Here is an 18180-nt window from a genome sequence, read left to right as displayed (position 1 = left end):
TTGAAATGGCTCTGCCAAAAAAGATAGACACATATATTTCATTTATGTCATCAAACGATAAAGAAGAAAGCTCTTTTTCTTGCAAGACCTCTTGAAGAAGCGTATACAAGTGTATAATACCAAATCTGTTTGCGAATAGGAATAATAATAATTAAAAAAAAATGAAACTTCCATTAAAAAAGGGACGGTAATGTTTGAGTGTGAAAGGCCTATCCTGTCAACACCCACCTTGAAGACAGCAGCAAAAATGCTTTGACCGATCTTCAAAAAATATTTTCTTTCTCGTCTTCCAGATAACTTTGAAATAATACGGAATAAATATTTAAAAAAATATATAAATGATGAGGTATTTTATGATGAGGGGCAAAAGACTATATTTTTGGTGGTGTTGTACTGTAAGAAAGGTGAAATGTTCTTCAACCAATCATTTTGGGCATCGCACATATGCTTTTATTTACATTAGGACCCAAGTTAGAATGAATAGACTTTAGTCGATTCCTTCAAGTCCTCATAATGAAGCAATTAAAGGGTCTTCTCCTAGTTAACAAGTAAAGACTATTCAACAGCCCTTGTTTTTAATATAAATTATTTTTGTTTTACTCTAGAACATAGTTTTCCAAACTTTTCGCTCTATTGCTCCCTTCCGAATTTTTTTCTCATCACCTCCCTCCAACTCATGCGATCCCATAGGATCCTATGTTATACTCGTAGCTTCTATCACACCCCGAGGCCATTCCATCACTCATCAGGGAAAAAATATTGCCCATTTTGGGAAACGCTGCTCTAGAATACTAGAATAATTTTTAAATAATCTCTAATGTTTGATCAGTAATATTATGGGATTTTCAAAGAATACAAATGCCACAACAGACTAAATGCCCAATGAGGTGGCTGAAAAAAGATGCCCATAAAAAATATGGATGTCAAATATATATAAAAAATACAGCAACCCAATAAGAGCAAGTCAAAGGAGTGGTGAAATTGATGTGCAAAATTTAGTTTTATATAAATGACATCAGAAAAAGCTGATGATGCCAGAGTTAGTTTATGATTGGAGGCTCCTGACTCCCCAGGTGGAGTGTACAGACAAACGAAGATGTACGAGAAAAGTGACTGATCAAGATTGGTATAAACTTCAAATGCGAGCAGACTATCTCAGTGCTGCCTTATATACAGACAGCTGCTGACAAAATGACAAATCACAGCTGACCACATCTCGACATATCCTCTGAAGCTCTAGTTTAAGCTAAACAACGAGGTGGGCATCTCCTGATGACAAAGCAGTTTCTATCCAATAACCTCATCGACTTATGATGTGACTTTAGATTTCAGGCTAATTTATTAAGTCTGAAAAATATCAAATTTATTAATATAAAATCATTTATTTGAATGGGGGTGGTCCCTCTGTATTTGCTGCTGGTCCAATACTGTAGTAGCACACTAGGATTGCATACATACATGCACAAACCACACCTCCCTAGATTCATTGGTTCACATGGGAACTTATGGTGGGATACCACTTGAACAAGGGTGCAGTGTGTGTTGGCCCAGGTCGATAAGATATTTGCCTAAAGTACCAAAGGATGTGTGTGTTTAAAGGTGTCACAAGTTTGATATTCAATTTGTCCTTGTCAGAAAATTTTCTGACGCAGGAGTACTGCAATGTTTCAATGCACACCTATATTATTTTTTGTGTTTTCAAATATTGGCAGACAACAAAATGAAAGAAAACAATGAAAATTTTCACCAAAGATTATTTATTCATGTTAAATTATTCCAATTTTTTTAAAGTACTTTCTATCTTATTTACAGAACAATCTAACTTGAGAGATATAGATGGCTTTTTTCTCAGCCAGAGATATCAAGGAAACAATTATTTTCCGGATATTATGCTGAGGTGAGCTCGGAAAGAAAAGTCATCACGTCTCCGCCGGGACTCGAACCCAGGCCCTCTTGCATACCGGGCAAGCATGCTCTCTATATCTCTCTAAACCGTCCCACCCGGGGGCCATTTCCTGAAGTTAAGAGAGGCTACTAATGCCTCTACTTCAGCGCCTCACGACACAGTGCGTGAAATTAGGAAGGCAGATTCATGTGTCTCCAGTGGTGTAGATGGTAGCATGCTTGCCCGGTATGCAAGAGGGCCTGGGTTCGAGTCCCGGCGGAGACGTGATGACTTTTCTTTCCGAGCTCACCTCAGCATAATATCCGGAAAATAATTGTTTCCTTGAATCTAACTTGAGATTTCATGTTTTGAATCCTTTTTCAACATTCACAAATCGGGAAAAATACACAGCTTGTGATTAAACTAAACATTTCTCTGCAATAATCACACCAAGTTCCAGGTTCAACATAGGTGGTTTAGCAGCCTGCTACCTTAACCACTGCCCTGAAAAGGGTTAAATTAGAGGTTTTTAACCTCTTTTATTCCACAGATCTGCTGTGCGAAAAGATGAAAGCCACTGACCCCCCCCCCCACTCCCCCCCCCCACAGAATATTGTTCAGCACAAGATAATGAGAAAACAATACATTGTTGTTTTCACATCCAATCTTGCGGAATCTCTCGCAGGACCCTGGTTAAGAACCACTGCCTTAAGTGATACCATGAGGCCCCTGACAGGCCCCCTCTTTGTTGAGATAGTTTTCCCATTGAAGTGACTCACCCCTTGCTGTGTGTATATGTTACTGTGAGTCCAGACGTGGTCCACACTCTGTCCCAAGAGGGATGTAAGCGTTTTACCCCGAGGGGTTGGACCATGCTGGTGTATATGTTGCTGCCAAAGGCGAAAGTGGGGCCAATTCGTGATGGGATCGGCCACTTCACGAATTGGCCAAGAGTTTTGGTTAAAGTCTGAATTGCAGAAATGATTCAGACTTTGGCTGGCCATTTTGCCGAGATGCCAGAGATTCCTGGCCAAAGCTGTATTTGCTGATGTAAAATGGCCCCGTAGGAACAAAATCCATTTTATTAATCGCCAATGTGTGGTACTTGTCTGTACATAGCAGCTGTATTGGATTAGCTCCATATAACGAGAGAAAGAAAAGTTAAATTTGAGAGGAAACTATAAAAATTATTAAATAAATATATAGTTTTTACTGCCAAATTTGGGGGGGGGGGAAGGAAATGATTACCGCATCGTAACTGAGGTTTGATGGGTTGCCATAACTAATGTGGACATAATTATCACGAAAAAATACATCAACTTGACGATGATCCCGAATACATGTTTTGTTGTCTGACTTTGGCTAGGGATCACCAGCCACTTCTCTAACTGGCCAATTTCATTAAAGATTGACCCAACCAATGTCTAAAATTTTGACATTGGCTGGGTAAATACTTAATGAAATTGGCCAATCCACAAAGTGGCAGGCCTTATCGCAAATTGGCTACTTTCAGGCTTTGGCAGTAACATATACATAGTGTGATAATGATGTATAACATGCACAATGTACTTAGCACACTACTAGTATTGTTCAAAGGTATGTACTTGAGTATGTACTTTACATGACTTGAGTAAAATTTTTTTATTTCTATCTAAAATTTCCTTTTCAGGAAATAACTTCTGAAGCTTCCAATACAAGTGCCACAGTTCTTGATTTATTTAGGACGCCAAGGCTTCGAAGGAATTCTGCGATTATGGCCTTAGCTTGGTGAGTGAGGAACTCTTACTACACTGACATAAATTTTATAATTTACTGCATGCACACACTGTTTGAGTTTGACAAAGAAAAATACAGGGTAGAAACATGAAATGTTAGAAGTATGAATAATGGAAAATTACAAGTTGTAAAAAAAGAAATGGGAAGAACAAATATAGACATTCTTGGAGTAAGCGAGCTTAAATGGACATGAAAATCATAAAAAGGAGTAGCATTGTTAAAAATAACATTGATGGATCTGTCTTAGGGTATAACCTTGTTAATGATAGAATTTGGGCATGGTAGCCCAGGTCGATAAGATCCTCGCCTAAAATACCAAAAGATTTTTATAGAGGTGTCACTAGTTTGATACCCGGTCTGTCCTTGTCAGAAAACTTTCCTGACACAGGTGCAACAGAAACGGTGACGTGGCCGCAGAAAAATTTGTATCACGAATTCCCCATCGAGGGGTTAGTGCACCAACCTCTCGATGAGTATAAAACAAGCCTGCCATTCGGAAACGGCAATAAATTGTAGGTCCTGGTCTAATTAGCTCTCGTGTGCAGAAAATGACTGTGGTGCGACAAAAATGATCAAATGAATGATAGAATTTTGTCAATCAGAATGAAAAGTAATCCAATAAATGTAATGATTATCCAAGTATATGCGCCAACAACTGATGCTGAAGAAGAAGTTTGTGATGAATTTTATAATGTACATCATCAAGTAATTGATCCCAAATACCCAGTAAAACAGCCATGAGGACGCTTAATATAATAATGAAAGACAAAGATATATCAATGAAAACAAATGTACAAAACGCCTGTACCAAAAAAACTGGTACAGGCATGTGTATGCAAATAAAGAGATATGGAACCAATCAGAGTATGGCGCTGCGGTCGGCAATGCCTATATAACACAACAAGTGTCTGGCATAGTTGTTAGATCGGTTACCGCTGCTACAATGGCAGGTTATCGAGATTTAAGTGAGTTTGAACGTGGTGTTATAGTCGGCGCACGAGAGATGGGACATAGCATCTCCAAGGTAGCGATGAAATTTAGATTTTCATGTACGACCATTTCACGAGTGTACCGCGAATATCGGGAATCCGGTAAAAAATTAAATCTACGACATCACTGTGGCCGGAAAAAGATCATGCAAGAACGGGACCAACGACGACTGACGAGAATCATTAAACGTGTCAGACGTGCAACCCTTCTGCAAATTGCTGCAGATTTCAATGCTGGGCCATCAACAAGTGTCAGCGTGCGAACCATTCAACGAAACATCATCAATATGGGCTTTTGGAGCCGAAGGCTCACTCGTGTACCCTTGATGACTGCACGACACAAAGCTTTATGCCTCACCTGGGCCCGACAACACAGACATTGGACTGTTGAAGACTGGAAACACGTTGCCTGGTCTGACGAGTCTCGGTTCCAATTGCTTCAAGCTGATGGACGTGTACGGGTATGGAGACAACCTCATGAATCCATGGACCCTACATGTCAACAGGGGACTGTTCAAGCTGATGGAGGCTCTGTGATGGTATGGGGTGTGTGCAGTTGGCGTGATATGGGACCCCTGATACGTCTAGATAAGACTCTGACAGGTACGTAAGCATCCTGTCTGATCACTTGCACCCATTCATGTCCATTGTTCATTCCGACGGACTTGGACAATTTCAGCAGGACAATGCGACACCCCACACGTCCAGAATTGCTACAAAGTGCCTCCAGGAACACACTTCTGACTTTAGACACTTCCACTGGCCACCTAAATCCCCAGACATGAACATTATTGAACATATCTGGGATGCACTTGCAACGTGCTGTTCAGAAGAGATCTCCACCCCCTCTTACTCCTACGGATTTATGGACAGCCCTGCAGGATTCATGGTGTCAATTACCTCCAGCACTACTTCAGATATTAGTCGAGTCCATGGCACGTCTTGTTACGTCAAGTTACGTTCAGCGGGCTCGCTACACTATATTAGGCAGGTGACCAGTTTTTTTGGCTCTTCAGTGTATATGTAACTATATTATAAATAACAGGAGAATATTCTCATCAAGCACTTATAAGAATATTCTCAAGTTATTTATAATAGTAGTCCTACCAAAGAATATGCTCGAATATTCTCCTTGATGAGAATTTTACATCTCTACATTCGAAGATCATAAGTGGAATATTTGCTCACACTTTTATGAAATACTTTTGGCTCACAATTTGATGATTCACGCAATTCAAGATACTTTTTCCTCAAGGCACCATACTCATTGAAAAATGACTGAAAATCTGTGTTTTAATGTTTGATATGCATTTGAAATGTGAATTTTTAATTTCAGGTTTTTTGTATACTGTTGCTACCATACAAATACTCAGAATGCTTCAAATCTGGGCACGTATATCTATGATTCTTTTACATATAGTGCCCTGGTTGAAATACCAGCACAGTTCCTCATATTTTTTGGTATCGATTGGTTAGGCAGAAGGTGGCCGATTGTTGCAGCCTCTTTTGTTGCTGGTGTTGCTGGTCTATTCATAATATTCTCAGAAGGTAAGTACACATATTTCACCTTGAGCATACAGTAGAGCATAGTTTCCCAACCTTTTTTGTCCCATCGTACCCTTCTTCAGAAATTTTTTCTCCCATCGCCCTCCCAACACAATCTAGCCCATAGGATCCTATGTTATACCCGTAGCTTCTAACGCCCCCACCCCCTGGAACTTTCCATCTCCCTGAGGGGGCGTTAACACCCACGTTGGGAATCATTGTAGTAGAGCCTTTGATATCACAACCCAACATGAATCTGGGGTTTTCAGAATAGCATGTTCTTAGTAAATCAGACATGTTGATCACAAAAATGACATTTGTTTTTTTTCCATCGCACACAGATTTTTCCCAAATCAAGAAACCCAAGGAACATATTTAATAACATTACTGTGAAATATGATCAAATAAAATACATTGTTATTATAGAATTTAAAATTAATTGCTGAGTAAAATTATAAGTATATAATTAAAATTAAGTTGTGAGTAAAATGATAAATATAAAATACAAAATGCTATAGGTGGCACCACTCGATGTTCTATTTCACTGCTTTTGATTTTCACCTGTGCATGTGTGGTGATTGCTCATTTATTTTGTTAGTTTATTTTACTGCAATATGACATAAGGCATATCATGCTTACTTCAGTATCCAACTTGTTGATCAGCACAAGAAGTGGACTCCGCATAAAGTGTTACACTGTGCTGAACATTTATGGAAATGGATTTTAGGTGAAATATACTCTTCCATTTGCTATTCCAAATGTCATGACGAAAGCCAGCAAGTCATGATTGCTATTTCTGTTTAACCAACATATAAGGCTACAACAGCAAATATAAAGGGAATGTTGTCTACCCAAAAATCATTTCAGCTATTAGACCTGTACCACATGGTCCTGATTTACCAGTGTCTGTACTTCCTACTTCCTTTTATTTATCATCTGATTCTGAAGAATTGAGCAGTAATGAAAATGAAATCTTATAAACAAGCCAGAAACAGACATGGAAGCACAAAAATTTACACAAAGTGAGTTAAATAATTTAGTATGGGATTTAAATCTTTCAAAAGAAAGGTCTCAAGTTTTAGAATTTTCTTTATACAGAAATCAAGAAAAGGAATATACCAGGTATTTTGTGCAAGATGAATCACTTGTATACTGTATAGATGTTCGTGGACTTATAGGTTAATTTGTCTTCCACTGATCATGATCCATCTCAGTGGAGACTTTTTAGTGATTCTAGTAAGAGAAGCGTAAAAGGTATCTTACTGCATAATGGTAATGATCTTGCTTCAATTCCTCTAGCAGCAGTATTAAAATAATCATATGAAAACTTTGATTTCTTCGTCATTAATATAAAATATCAAGAACTTAAATGGCAGATTTGGGGTGATTTAAAAATTATAACAATGTTATTGGGCCAGCAAGGTTGTTATACAAAAATGCCATGTTTCCTATGTGAATGGGATAGTAGAACTAAAAACCAACACTGGATAGGGAAAGAGTGGTTTGCAAGGAAAAATTTGAATCCATGATCAAAGAATGTCATTCGGCACAATTTAGTGGACCCAAAATAATTCCCTTATCACTGTTGCACATAAAATTAGGTTTATGAAACAATTTGTGGAAGCTTTGGACAAAAATGGCAATAGCTTTTGCTATTTATTAGATGTTTTTCCACATTTATCGGAAGGTGTGTTCGTTTGCTCAGATATAAGACAGTTAATAAAGGACCAACAATTTCAGGAAAAAATTAAATCCCTAGAGAAAGAAAGCATGGGTTAGTTTCAAAGGCGCCACTGAGAGATTTTTAGGAAATAACAATGATCCTAACTACACAATGATAGTAGAAGAAATGCTACAATTCTTTAAGGAACCGGGTTGTAACATGAGCCTCTGAAAATATACTTTTTGCTCTCCCATCTTGAATATTTTCCTGAAAATCTTGGTTCGTTAAGCAAAGAACAATGTGAGACATAAAATGCATGGAAAAACATCAAAGACAATGGAATGTCAACATGGTGGCAGATTACTGTTGGGCATTAAAAATAAATATTGCATCAGTCCCAAAAAAGGACACAAGCATTCCTTTGATGGAAAAGAATAATTGCGTAAAATATTTAACCTAATTTCTTTTTAGATATATATCTGATTTCATTATTATTCATTTGACTTTTTAAAGTAATTTTTTAAGTAAAAAATCTGTTTTTTGCAATTTGTATATGTGAATGTTTATAAAAATGTTTCAAATTTGAATTCTTTAGTTTCACAATTGTAAAAAATCCTTACGTTGATACAGAAAAATTGATATTATATTTGAAATCGCTGTATCATATTCCATCTAAATTACCTAAATTTATGTAAACCCCAGACAAAAAGTTAAATTTTGTAGGTCTGTGTAATCTCTGAGTCAATAGGCCGATAACTAACAAAGATTGCTAATGGAATAAGTGAATTTTTTTTATGCCAAAGATGAGATATACCATATTCCCCTGCATTAGCTGGCATGCCATAAAAATCAGGTCACACCAGCTTTCTCAGTGTAGGGGTCTGGTCCTTTTCCCTCATGCTGGGAAAGGCTAGGTTTCAATAAGGATCACATAAGTTCAGAAGGCAGATATTAATCTATATTAAATACTGAATAAATATGTGAATTGGTATAAAATGATTGTTCTCACTGTAAGCAAGCATGTTTTATCCAAGAATTTGGATAACTATGATGAAAACTAAGCATTTATTTATTCATTGCTCTAACCTAATTATTGCTAGCCTGACACGAAATACAAATTCTAATACAAATACAAATTCAGTTCTGTGTTTCGCATGCTCAGAGATCAAAGATGCTTTTGTATTAGAACATTGTTTTGCAGTGCAATTCTTAAATTTTTTGCTCTGCTTATTCAAATCTTAAACTCTTAAATAATGTGGAAATACTTTGCAGTCTACTAATTTAGCTCATGTAAGCTATGAGAATGAATATGCTTTGTATCTGGCATTTGCAGTAAACCAAGATTGATAGTGGCTTGAAGTAAACACTGAATTTGAATTGTCTCCAACATAGTTTGTTGAAAAAAAAGGATCCCCTGAAATGCCAAGAATAAACAAGCTTCAAATTAGAAAATCAACTGATTCTTTAAGTCCAGAAATTAAGAATTTTTTGGAATTTGAGACTCAAATTTCTTGGCATACCAGAAAATGCTGTCTTGGCATGCTGGTGTCCCTCAATGTTTTCTGGTATGCCAGCTAATGCAACATTCATTTACTGAAATGAGAGAGAAACCAGAAATATAGACTAAAGTTTTTTTCAGCATAAAAATATGATCTCATAATCACAAGTTCTGGAATGTAACTGTGCAGTTTCGTCATACCAGGATGGAAAATGTATCTCTCTTCAGTACAAATTTCAGTAGCTCAAACCAAAGTGGCATAATAACGAACAACAGTGACTTCAAGTAACCACTTGTTCTGGCGCAACACTGCTAGGGCAGGCACATTAAAATTCCTCAACAGCATAGTCCACAAAAAAAACTAAAATTAATTTTTTTCTAGAAAAATTAAACAAGGCTATGTCAGATCGTTCAAAGATGATGTCATTCTCTGCTGATCATACAAAGTTTTCAACGGCTGGCTGATGCGAAAATTAATTCAGGAAAGAAAATTCAATTACCTTTGTGGAAAATCAAACCCCCGTCCTCTCACTTACCGGATGAATGCACTAGATCACTGCTACAAAGGCAACAAACCTCTTTCCTTAGAGCTTGCATGCACTGAATGGGATGTTACATAGACAGTCAGACCTCACTCAGGTCAAAACTAACAATTCCTGACACAGCTACAGGTGACAACTTATTTGAAGGTGTCACTCTCCGCTGATTATACAAAGATTTTTTGTTGAAAACTTTGTATGTCAGATGTGCTATATTCATAATTATTAAGGGGAAGATTCGTTCTAACTTTTATGGCCGGTTCCCCCCCCCCAAAAAAAAAATAGACTCATCCAAGTTTTGACTAATCTTTTTCTTTCTTTCTCCTCACCTTTCCAGGAGACTTGTTTCAGGTTTCCACGTCTGATGAGATCTTTCATTTTCTTCCTCACCTTTTCACAAATCCAAAACATAGCCATACTCCCTTTCCCGACCATCGTTAGCGTTTTGCACTTTATAGAGTTAAGGAATGAAACATAAATGCTCAACATTGAAATCAAACGTTCTCCAGTTACATAAACCTGAATCACCCAATAGCTAATTTTAAAATATGTGGTCTAAAATTTTTTGAAGGTTAAGATTATACATACAAGTTTAAAAACTATAATGCATCTGTTCAATTGAACAAGAGGAGTAAAATAACAATTAGGGCGTAATTACAAATTTATAAAAATGCAAAGAATTTGTGTTCTAATACAGTCATCCTTGTTCCATGATATGAATTGAATATAAAATTGAGCATTGATCATTTTTTTGCCAAATGTTAGTGTGCATACATGTTAATCAGTCTGTTAATCAAGTATTTTATATATAACCACCCTCTTTCTCCTTTTGAATTACATGGCTACAGATTCTCCAACAACATTTTTGACGCTAGCCCTAATACAGCGAGTCACATTAGCTGCAGTGTATAGCATTATTATTCAGTATTCCTCCGAACTTTACCCAACAGTTCTAAGAGGACGTGGCCTTGCCTTTCTTAGAATGATGGGAACGTTGGGTTTGTATCTGAGTCCATCAATCGTATACTTGGTGAGTGTAATTTTTTTTTGCTTTTGTGCGTGTGTGAGAATAAATATATCATTCTTTGTAAAATAATTATGGCCCATCGCTCATTTTACAAATTAAATGGAGGGCAATATGCATGTAAGGTCTTTGCCACTACCATATTTAAATTCAAGATAGATTAATTGATGCCTATAAAAAGACCACAGGGCCAGAATAATTGGGATATAATTAGTTTGTGCAGTGTAATAGTGATTATACTAGAAAAATGTAATTAAAAACAATATTTGAAGGAAAATATTCGTAGTAATGAAGGGCCTAACTTGTTTTGTCACTTCCTGGTGTTACGATGTGAATTGGATGCTAGCAATATTGTTCTGCCGTGATGTCATAGATACATCGTCATTGAGCTGCCTATATATAGGGAAGATCTTTCTGTCACACTCACACACTTCAGTTCTGCCTTTCAGTTCAATACCATGACGCTGGGCACTCATGAGGAAATGCCTTTAACTGTTTTTAATATTCTTCATCATGTTACAAATACAGTAAAACTTTGATTAACCATCACCGTCCGAACCATGGCTGTGATGGATAACAGATCAGGATAACAGAAATCTCTTATCACATATGTACAGTAACGTGATTTCACTGCAGGCTTGGGATGAAAACAATAAAATCCTTTAAAAGTGAATAATACATACATATTGTATTTAATTTTACAAAACGATGAATATAAACTTCAGTATAAGAGTAGTAATGTACAGAAATGTATTGCAATACTATAAATCTACATTACAGTACTTTAAAATAATCTGTCATCTTTCTGTGTACTTGAGGCTTCAGCTTTCTGCGTGGTGATGTTCCGTATCTTATAACATAGAAGTAGGATCTATGTTGCATTTGCCTCCTCTTGCATTTCGAACTAGTCGATGCACTTTGATAACATTGTTTCTGTTTCTGAGTGGCTAGTTGTAGGTTTTTGGTTAAGAACTAATCCTCATAAATTTCTTCTTCAATGGTATTCATACTAGAAACAATTTCACCACTGATCGAAATTCCAAAGCCTCCATCAATTTTGTCACATTCCAACCAAAACGAAACATTTATTCGAACACACAGGCTACTCTGCCACAACTGAGACCAGTGTGTAACACAATAGCGACTGGTTAGTGATGGGTTTGTGGCATGCTAGATCAAGGTAAACTCCTCCGCCACTGACGATTAGTCACACCCAGCTTACAGAAGGGTGTAAAAGTAATCTGTGAACAATTTTAAAGATGTCTGTTGAGACACACTATTTTTTTTAGACGATGACAGATAACAGAAACTGACGGTTAAATGAGTGGCAGTTAATCAGTTTTTACTGTATATATAAATGCAAATATACAAAATGGAACCAAGGATACACAAAGCTGCTAAGCGGACTTTACAAATGATAAAGTAAAATTTTCTGCTGTCACCATGAAAATTTGTGATCTCTGAAAATTAACATAATTTGAGGCACTTTGATTTGATTACATTGATGTAATTTATATTGAAGAAGGTTGTTATTGTTGAGAGAGTTATCACTCCTTTTATATTTGACAGAAATGTTGAATAAATTAATCATTAGCTATCATATTTCTGCCTCCTAAAACTTGGGTGCCATTACCAAAGGTTAAAACCAGAATAATGTATCTGTCAATTTCAAACTTCAACAGTGAAACATGTATTGCAATTCTTATATTACATCATACAGTTTGCGCTTGTTTTTACCAACCTGTAGGGATGCTAAAAACTAGTTCATAAATGGGAAAGACATTCAAAGGAACATTATATTGTTTGGAATTCGAAAATTGGTTCTGCAAAATGTCTGATTTGTAAATTAGGAGTTAGTAAAATCAAACACAGATTGTATTTGGCTGTTGTTTCGATCCTCTTATTGTATATATTTGTATTTGGCTGCATAGATAGTGACTTTTTAATTGGTGTAGAAGTCTTCTAACACAGTGAAGTCTGTTGTGCCAGGCTTCATCATGTTCAGTGAGTGTGGCACCAACACCTTCCTTGTTTATAGTTCTTATCTCAAGTAATACTACTACTTAATGGGACATGCATTTCGTATACATTCCTCTTTAGAATTTTTAATGAATTGGTACATGCTGGAATGTTTGTTTTTTGCATGGCCTTAACAGATTTATGTTGTCAGAGTTCTGCTTGTTTCATGTTCACGCTGGCATTGCCATCTGTCTTCCATATTTTGAAGTGAAGATGGTAAATGTGTGAGCTTGAATTTTCATGTTATGTAAGTATCATGTCGAATGTCTGAATGCTCTCTGTGGAGAGACTTTTCAAATTGGAAAGCGTTCTGCATTCGCTCCTCGAAGTTAGAAAATTGCAGAAAACCAACTTGAGTTGACCACGACTGTGCTGTCAATGAGGTTTGAACCTGATTCTCACTGAGTCCAGGATGATGGTCACACAGTGGCACAAGTAATACTAAAGGAAATACTTCATACCAGCTATGCTTGCATTCTACTCTTGCTTTCATTAACAGCTTTAAAAGTTCCATTATCTTACTGGTTTAATGCTTCCACAGCATCCAGATCAGCTACTTTTCATGTCCCATTTGTGAAATTTTTCCTTTTCTTTTCAGCAATATTTATTTGTTTTTAATCAGATGTGGTTATAGTTTTTCTATAATGAAACCAAAGATATGGTATAAAAGGGGGAGAGGGAATGTCAAAATCAAGGAACTGAGTTCAATGCTACTTGTCCACTCTGCGATTTATGGATGTTTGTTGCCTTAGCCAAAATTGATTGATAGTTGAATGAGAGGTGCAGTAAGATCAAGCAGCTTTAAAAAAATATTTAAGATTGTCAAAATTTATAACTTTGCAGAATGCATAGCTTCCACGTCTCTAGAATTGGAATACTCCATCTACTGGACTCCTGAAAAATTCTTATACTTCCTGGATTTTGACCGTGATTGTAAAAATTTGGGGGGGGGGGGGGGACATTATTCCCAAAGAATTCATCCAGAAAGAAAAATGTTTTTTTCATTTTTAATCCCTGAAATGACGGCACAAGCGTAATGTAAATTGCTGCCATTGCATCAAATCACAAAAATATGCCTTTTTTGGGGGAAGACAAAATTTTCCAAACAGTCAGTGTCAATTTGGCCTTCCGACATCCAAAATTGGTGAGATGACTTGTATCTGCTTTGACTATATTTCCCATTAAGTATGTATGTCCCATTTTGGGCCCGATGGCATTTTTTTCCCTTTTTTTGTTGGCGTAATTTGAGAATAGTTATGACAGCCATTTGCCTCTAGGGTAGTGTTATTTTTGCGAATGTAACTGTTATTTAATAAAATAAATTGAAATTGAAGTAATTCAACCTACTGGTTTGTGATGATTGATGACTTGGTAATTATTGGCAATGCCTTGCAAGATGTCATGTTTTTGCAAAGGGGAAAAAAATCTACAATTTTACTTTCATTAATGAAAAATCCATGCATTGTTTGTCAAAAACCCTTTTTATATTTATTCGTGTACTGAAGTTGGATCTGTGCAAAAACTTCCCTAATTCTCATTCTCAAAAGTTGGCAACTATGGTAATGTTTCAAACAGACTTTTAATGATTAAATACTCAAAATACTCATTAAACATGATCATTTGAGCTATAATGTGAAACTTCAACATCTCAATAATTTTTTCTTTGAATTTGGTGTGGTTTGAAATGGAATTTAAATAAGTGTTGAGTTTTTTTTTAGGTATGATTCGAAATGAAATAAGTTTCTACTTGAGAAAAATAATTATGTTTATAGTAACTGTGTTTATTTTTCACAGGCGCTCACAAATCCCACATTTCCATTACTCGTTTCTGGTTGTATGATGCTGATTATTGCATTCTTCTCACTATTCTTGCCAGAAACTTTGAATCGACATTTGCCACACACTATACAGGAGGCTGAAAATTTTGGCGCGGACCAGCAAGTTCTTGATTTCCCTTGCTTAAACAAAAGGTATAAAGGGGTTATTTTATTTAATGATGATAGAATATATGGAAAAATAGATTATTTTTTATTACTAGCTATAATACTCAGCACTGTTGGGTTTTCTTCAATAAGGCTTTTTGGATCACGTGATATGTCTTTCTTTGAGGGACATACAAATTGTGTCCAAGTTAACCAATATGGCGACTTCCTGCGCAACTTATGAAAGAAACAAATCTAGATTAAAGAGAGATAGAAATTAATAGTTCCCCCTTTTTAAGGGACTCTAGGTATTTCGATTTCCCCCACCCCTTGAACTTCAAGATATCCATCTGATTTTTTCTGCTTCAAAAAATGCTTAATTAAAGCTGTGGAATTTCTTTGATGTATTTTACGGGCCCATAATTAATTTTAAAAGAACCTAAACTATATGTGAATTTATGCAGTTGAATATTTAAAAGACAATACAGAGACATTAATTTTCATGCTTGAGAAGATACAAATAAAAAGATGAAATCAATGTTATTGCATGAATATCCAACTGAAAAGTAGGTCCGGTTTAATTACTTCATATTTAATATTCTGGACTTCTTATCTCTAAACGAACTCAATATTTCAAAAATTGAGAATTCAATTCAGTTTTTAAAATTATTGATGTGGCGGAAACTCCATTAAATTTCTGTATTTCTACAGTAAAATCGGCAGTTTTAACACTGATTTCTATGAGGATCATCCTTTGCCTGACCCTCAAAGTGATGCTGATGATTATTCTGACATCCATTCAAAAAGCCTCATTACTGGGAGGATTAAAAAAGTGACAAACCATTGTAAAGGCATGTACACATCTGAAATACATTGCTAGGGAACCACGGTAACTAAAATAAACATTCCAATAGTGATTGTTGAGGCACAGAAACCATTGTTGCCCTACAGTTTTTTGCTCATTTTGGACATTTGCTCAAGTCTGATAAACTTTAAAAGTAGCCTATCATTAAAATTGGGTCTCGTTTAGTATATTTGCAAAATTTAGCAGCGATCGACTTAAAATTGTAGATTTATATAGAGAACATACGCACACACAGACAGAAAACCACTTTTATATATACAGATTGTTCTTTCCTACTTGTGCTTCTGCATTGGGTGTATGAGTTTTTTTTTGCATCTTGTGAAATAAACTAAAATATGTGATGGGTTTAATCCTTTTTGGCAATGTTGCTGTAAAGCTAAAAATGGTTTTCGTATATTTTTCAAGTAAACACATTTTGTTTGGGCACTGATGTGTCTAACCAACTCCTGAACATTCATGTTTTACTTGCGAGCTGTACATGATGTTTGTATAATTACCAGTAGAATGACTCAAAGGTATACATCTCTTCGATTTCTTGACCATCCAAGCAAGAATGATTTCTGAACCTTGCATTTTGGAGGTAAATACCCATGTGTGGCGGAGACATATTGCTTTGCATTCTTCAACAATCATAGAAAAATAAATTTGCAAACAATAAATGACATTTTTGCACCTTGAAGTGCAACATTCCATATTTTTTTAAATATTGACAATATTATTTCTTGTCATGTTATAGCATTCAGGGTACCTCATTTGCTTAATGTAAAAAGAACTATACCCTCAGAAATTTTCTCCTCCGGATATGTCTATGCTTGCCAATTAAAGGGGTTAAAACTATATAAATATTATGAGCTTAACTATTGAATATGATAAACTTATTGAATATTATGAGCGAAATATAAAAAAATTATTGTAACAGTTTCAAAATCTAAAAAAATATTGTTATAGAGGGATTTATCATAGTAAAGGATATCGTTGTATCGAGAGGAGTTCAGCATTATACTATAGGCGATTCCAAAAAGGATTTGAAAAAGATATTGTTGTTGAAGGGTTTATTATTGTATCGAGTATCATTGTAGCGAGGTTTCACTTTCACTGCACTTACATAATTCAAGAATCCAGCCATCTGACATTTTAACTTTATAAATTGGCTTCTGACACCACTCTCTCAATTATCAAGTAGCTAGATTTCAAACTAATAAGTGGTGATATTGATAGAAAAAGAATAAGCAAGGCTGTGTGTTGTGTTGTCTTTGAGACGTATAAAATATTAATTTTTTATTATCTTCCAGTGATTCCTTGGAAGAAGAGTGCAAAGAAGAAGAGGAGTTAAAAATCCACTGAAAAATGGCTGTTGAATCAGCACTATGTTTGAAAGATTTGCTTTTTTCTTTTGTCTTGAAGAATCTGAAATTTATCGTATTATAGGCAGTACACATATTTGTGAGTTTATTACAGTCAACCCTCGTTAAGACAAATTGAAAGAAACACTAAGAATATTTTGCACCACCCAAGTTTCATCTTACACTACAGAACAGTTTGTCATAAATGTTTGATATGTCTACAGTAAAGTGGATTTGTTAAATGTGATAAATCTGGTTATTATGCATAATCTCTGAGCATTTTGGTAACTGGCAATTATGCATGTTACCCAAGCATCAGTGGTGAATTTAATAAGTACATGCGTTGGACAGTTGCACGTAGTTTCAATTCAAGACAGACATCCATTTTATCTTACACGAAGGGGCAGGCATTATTTACACAACATATCATGTACAGGACGGGAAACAGAGTTTAAGCTACGGTCGCATTTTTTGCTAAATTCGAAACACAATCGTAGAATGCGAAAGAAGTAGTAGCCACTTTCACAAAAATGCGTACAGGAGGTACGAAATGAGTAGACATCCAATCATCAATCACTACATTAGCATTTTGCTAAAGCTTTTTCCCCCATTTTCGCTTTTTTGCGAAAGGAATTTTTTATCCAGCTTGAACCCTGACGGGAAACAAACTGAGTGACGACTCGAATCACATCACACGATGGTACTTCAAGTGCATACATCAATCACCGCTCTGGGGAAAATGGCTTTCTCTTCCCACACGTGTCAGCGGCGATGCCACATACTAAAAAAAATTATCACTTTTACTGGCAATTATGCGTAATACTCAAGTGTAGTGTTAGTAAACATGATAAATCGTACTATATGATACACTATAGCCGATAATACATTCATGTATTGTATCATTATATCATGGTATGATCATAAAATCTTATTTTATCGTTGTACAATCACAAAATTTGTTATGGTACAGTCATAAAATTTGTTATTATATCGGGAACGGACCATATGCATCACACATATCACTAAGCTCCTTTGGAGTTTCTTATATATATATTGAATTCACCAATTGCAATAGGGTATTTTGCATAACCACAGGTAAAGGCGATAAATTT

General features: G+C 35.8%; 1 protein-coding gene across 2 annotated transcripts in view; it reads left to right on the top strand.

Moving 5' to 3' along the window:
* The window catches only part of LOC149063728 (organic cation transporter 1-like), a 59864-nt gene extending 42166 nt beyond the window's left edge, over window positions 1-17698 (top strand). Inside the window, exons 7-11 of one of the 2 annotated variants that reach the window (XM_089255684.1) lie at window positions 3555-3652; window positions 5987-6198; window positions 10744-10925; window positions 14733-14908; window positions 17018-17698. In XM_089255684.1, coding sequence (XP_089111810.1) covers window positions 3555-3652; window positions 5987-6198; window positions 10744-10925; window positions 14733-14908; window positions 17018-17069 — 720 coding nt within the window. In that variant the 3' untranslated portion in view covers window positions 17070-17698. The remainder of the gene's footprint in view (window positions 1-3554; window positions 3653-5986; window positions 6199-10743; window positions 10926-14732; window positions 14909-17017) is intronic. The other variant, XM_089255685.1, reaches the window with a different exon arrangement.
* The last annotated feature ends 482 nt before the right edge of the window (window positions 17699-18180 follow it).

Source organism: Pholcus phalangioides, unplaced genomic scaffold (assembly GCF_987345545.1).
Source record: "Pholcus phalangioides strain wild (caught in Gottingen) unplaced genomic scaffold, Ppha-v1.0 ptg000172l_1, whole genome shotgun sequence".
Lineage (NCBI taxonomy): Eukaryota > Metazoa > Arthropoda > Arachnida > Araneae > Pholcidae > Pholcus > Pholcus phalangioides.
The sequence above is the reverse complement of the archived record's forward strand: the minus strand, read 5'-3'. Positions and strand labels throughout refer to the sequence as shown.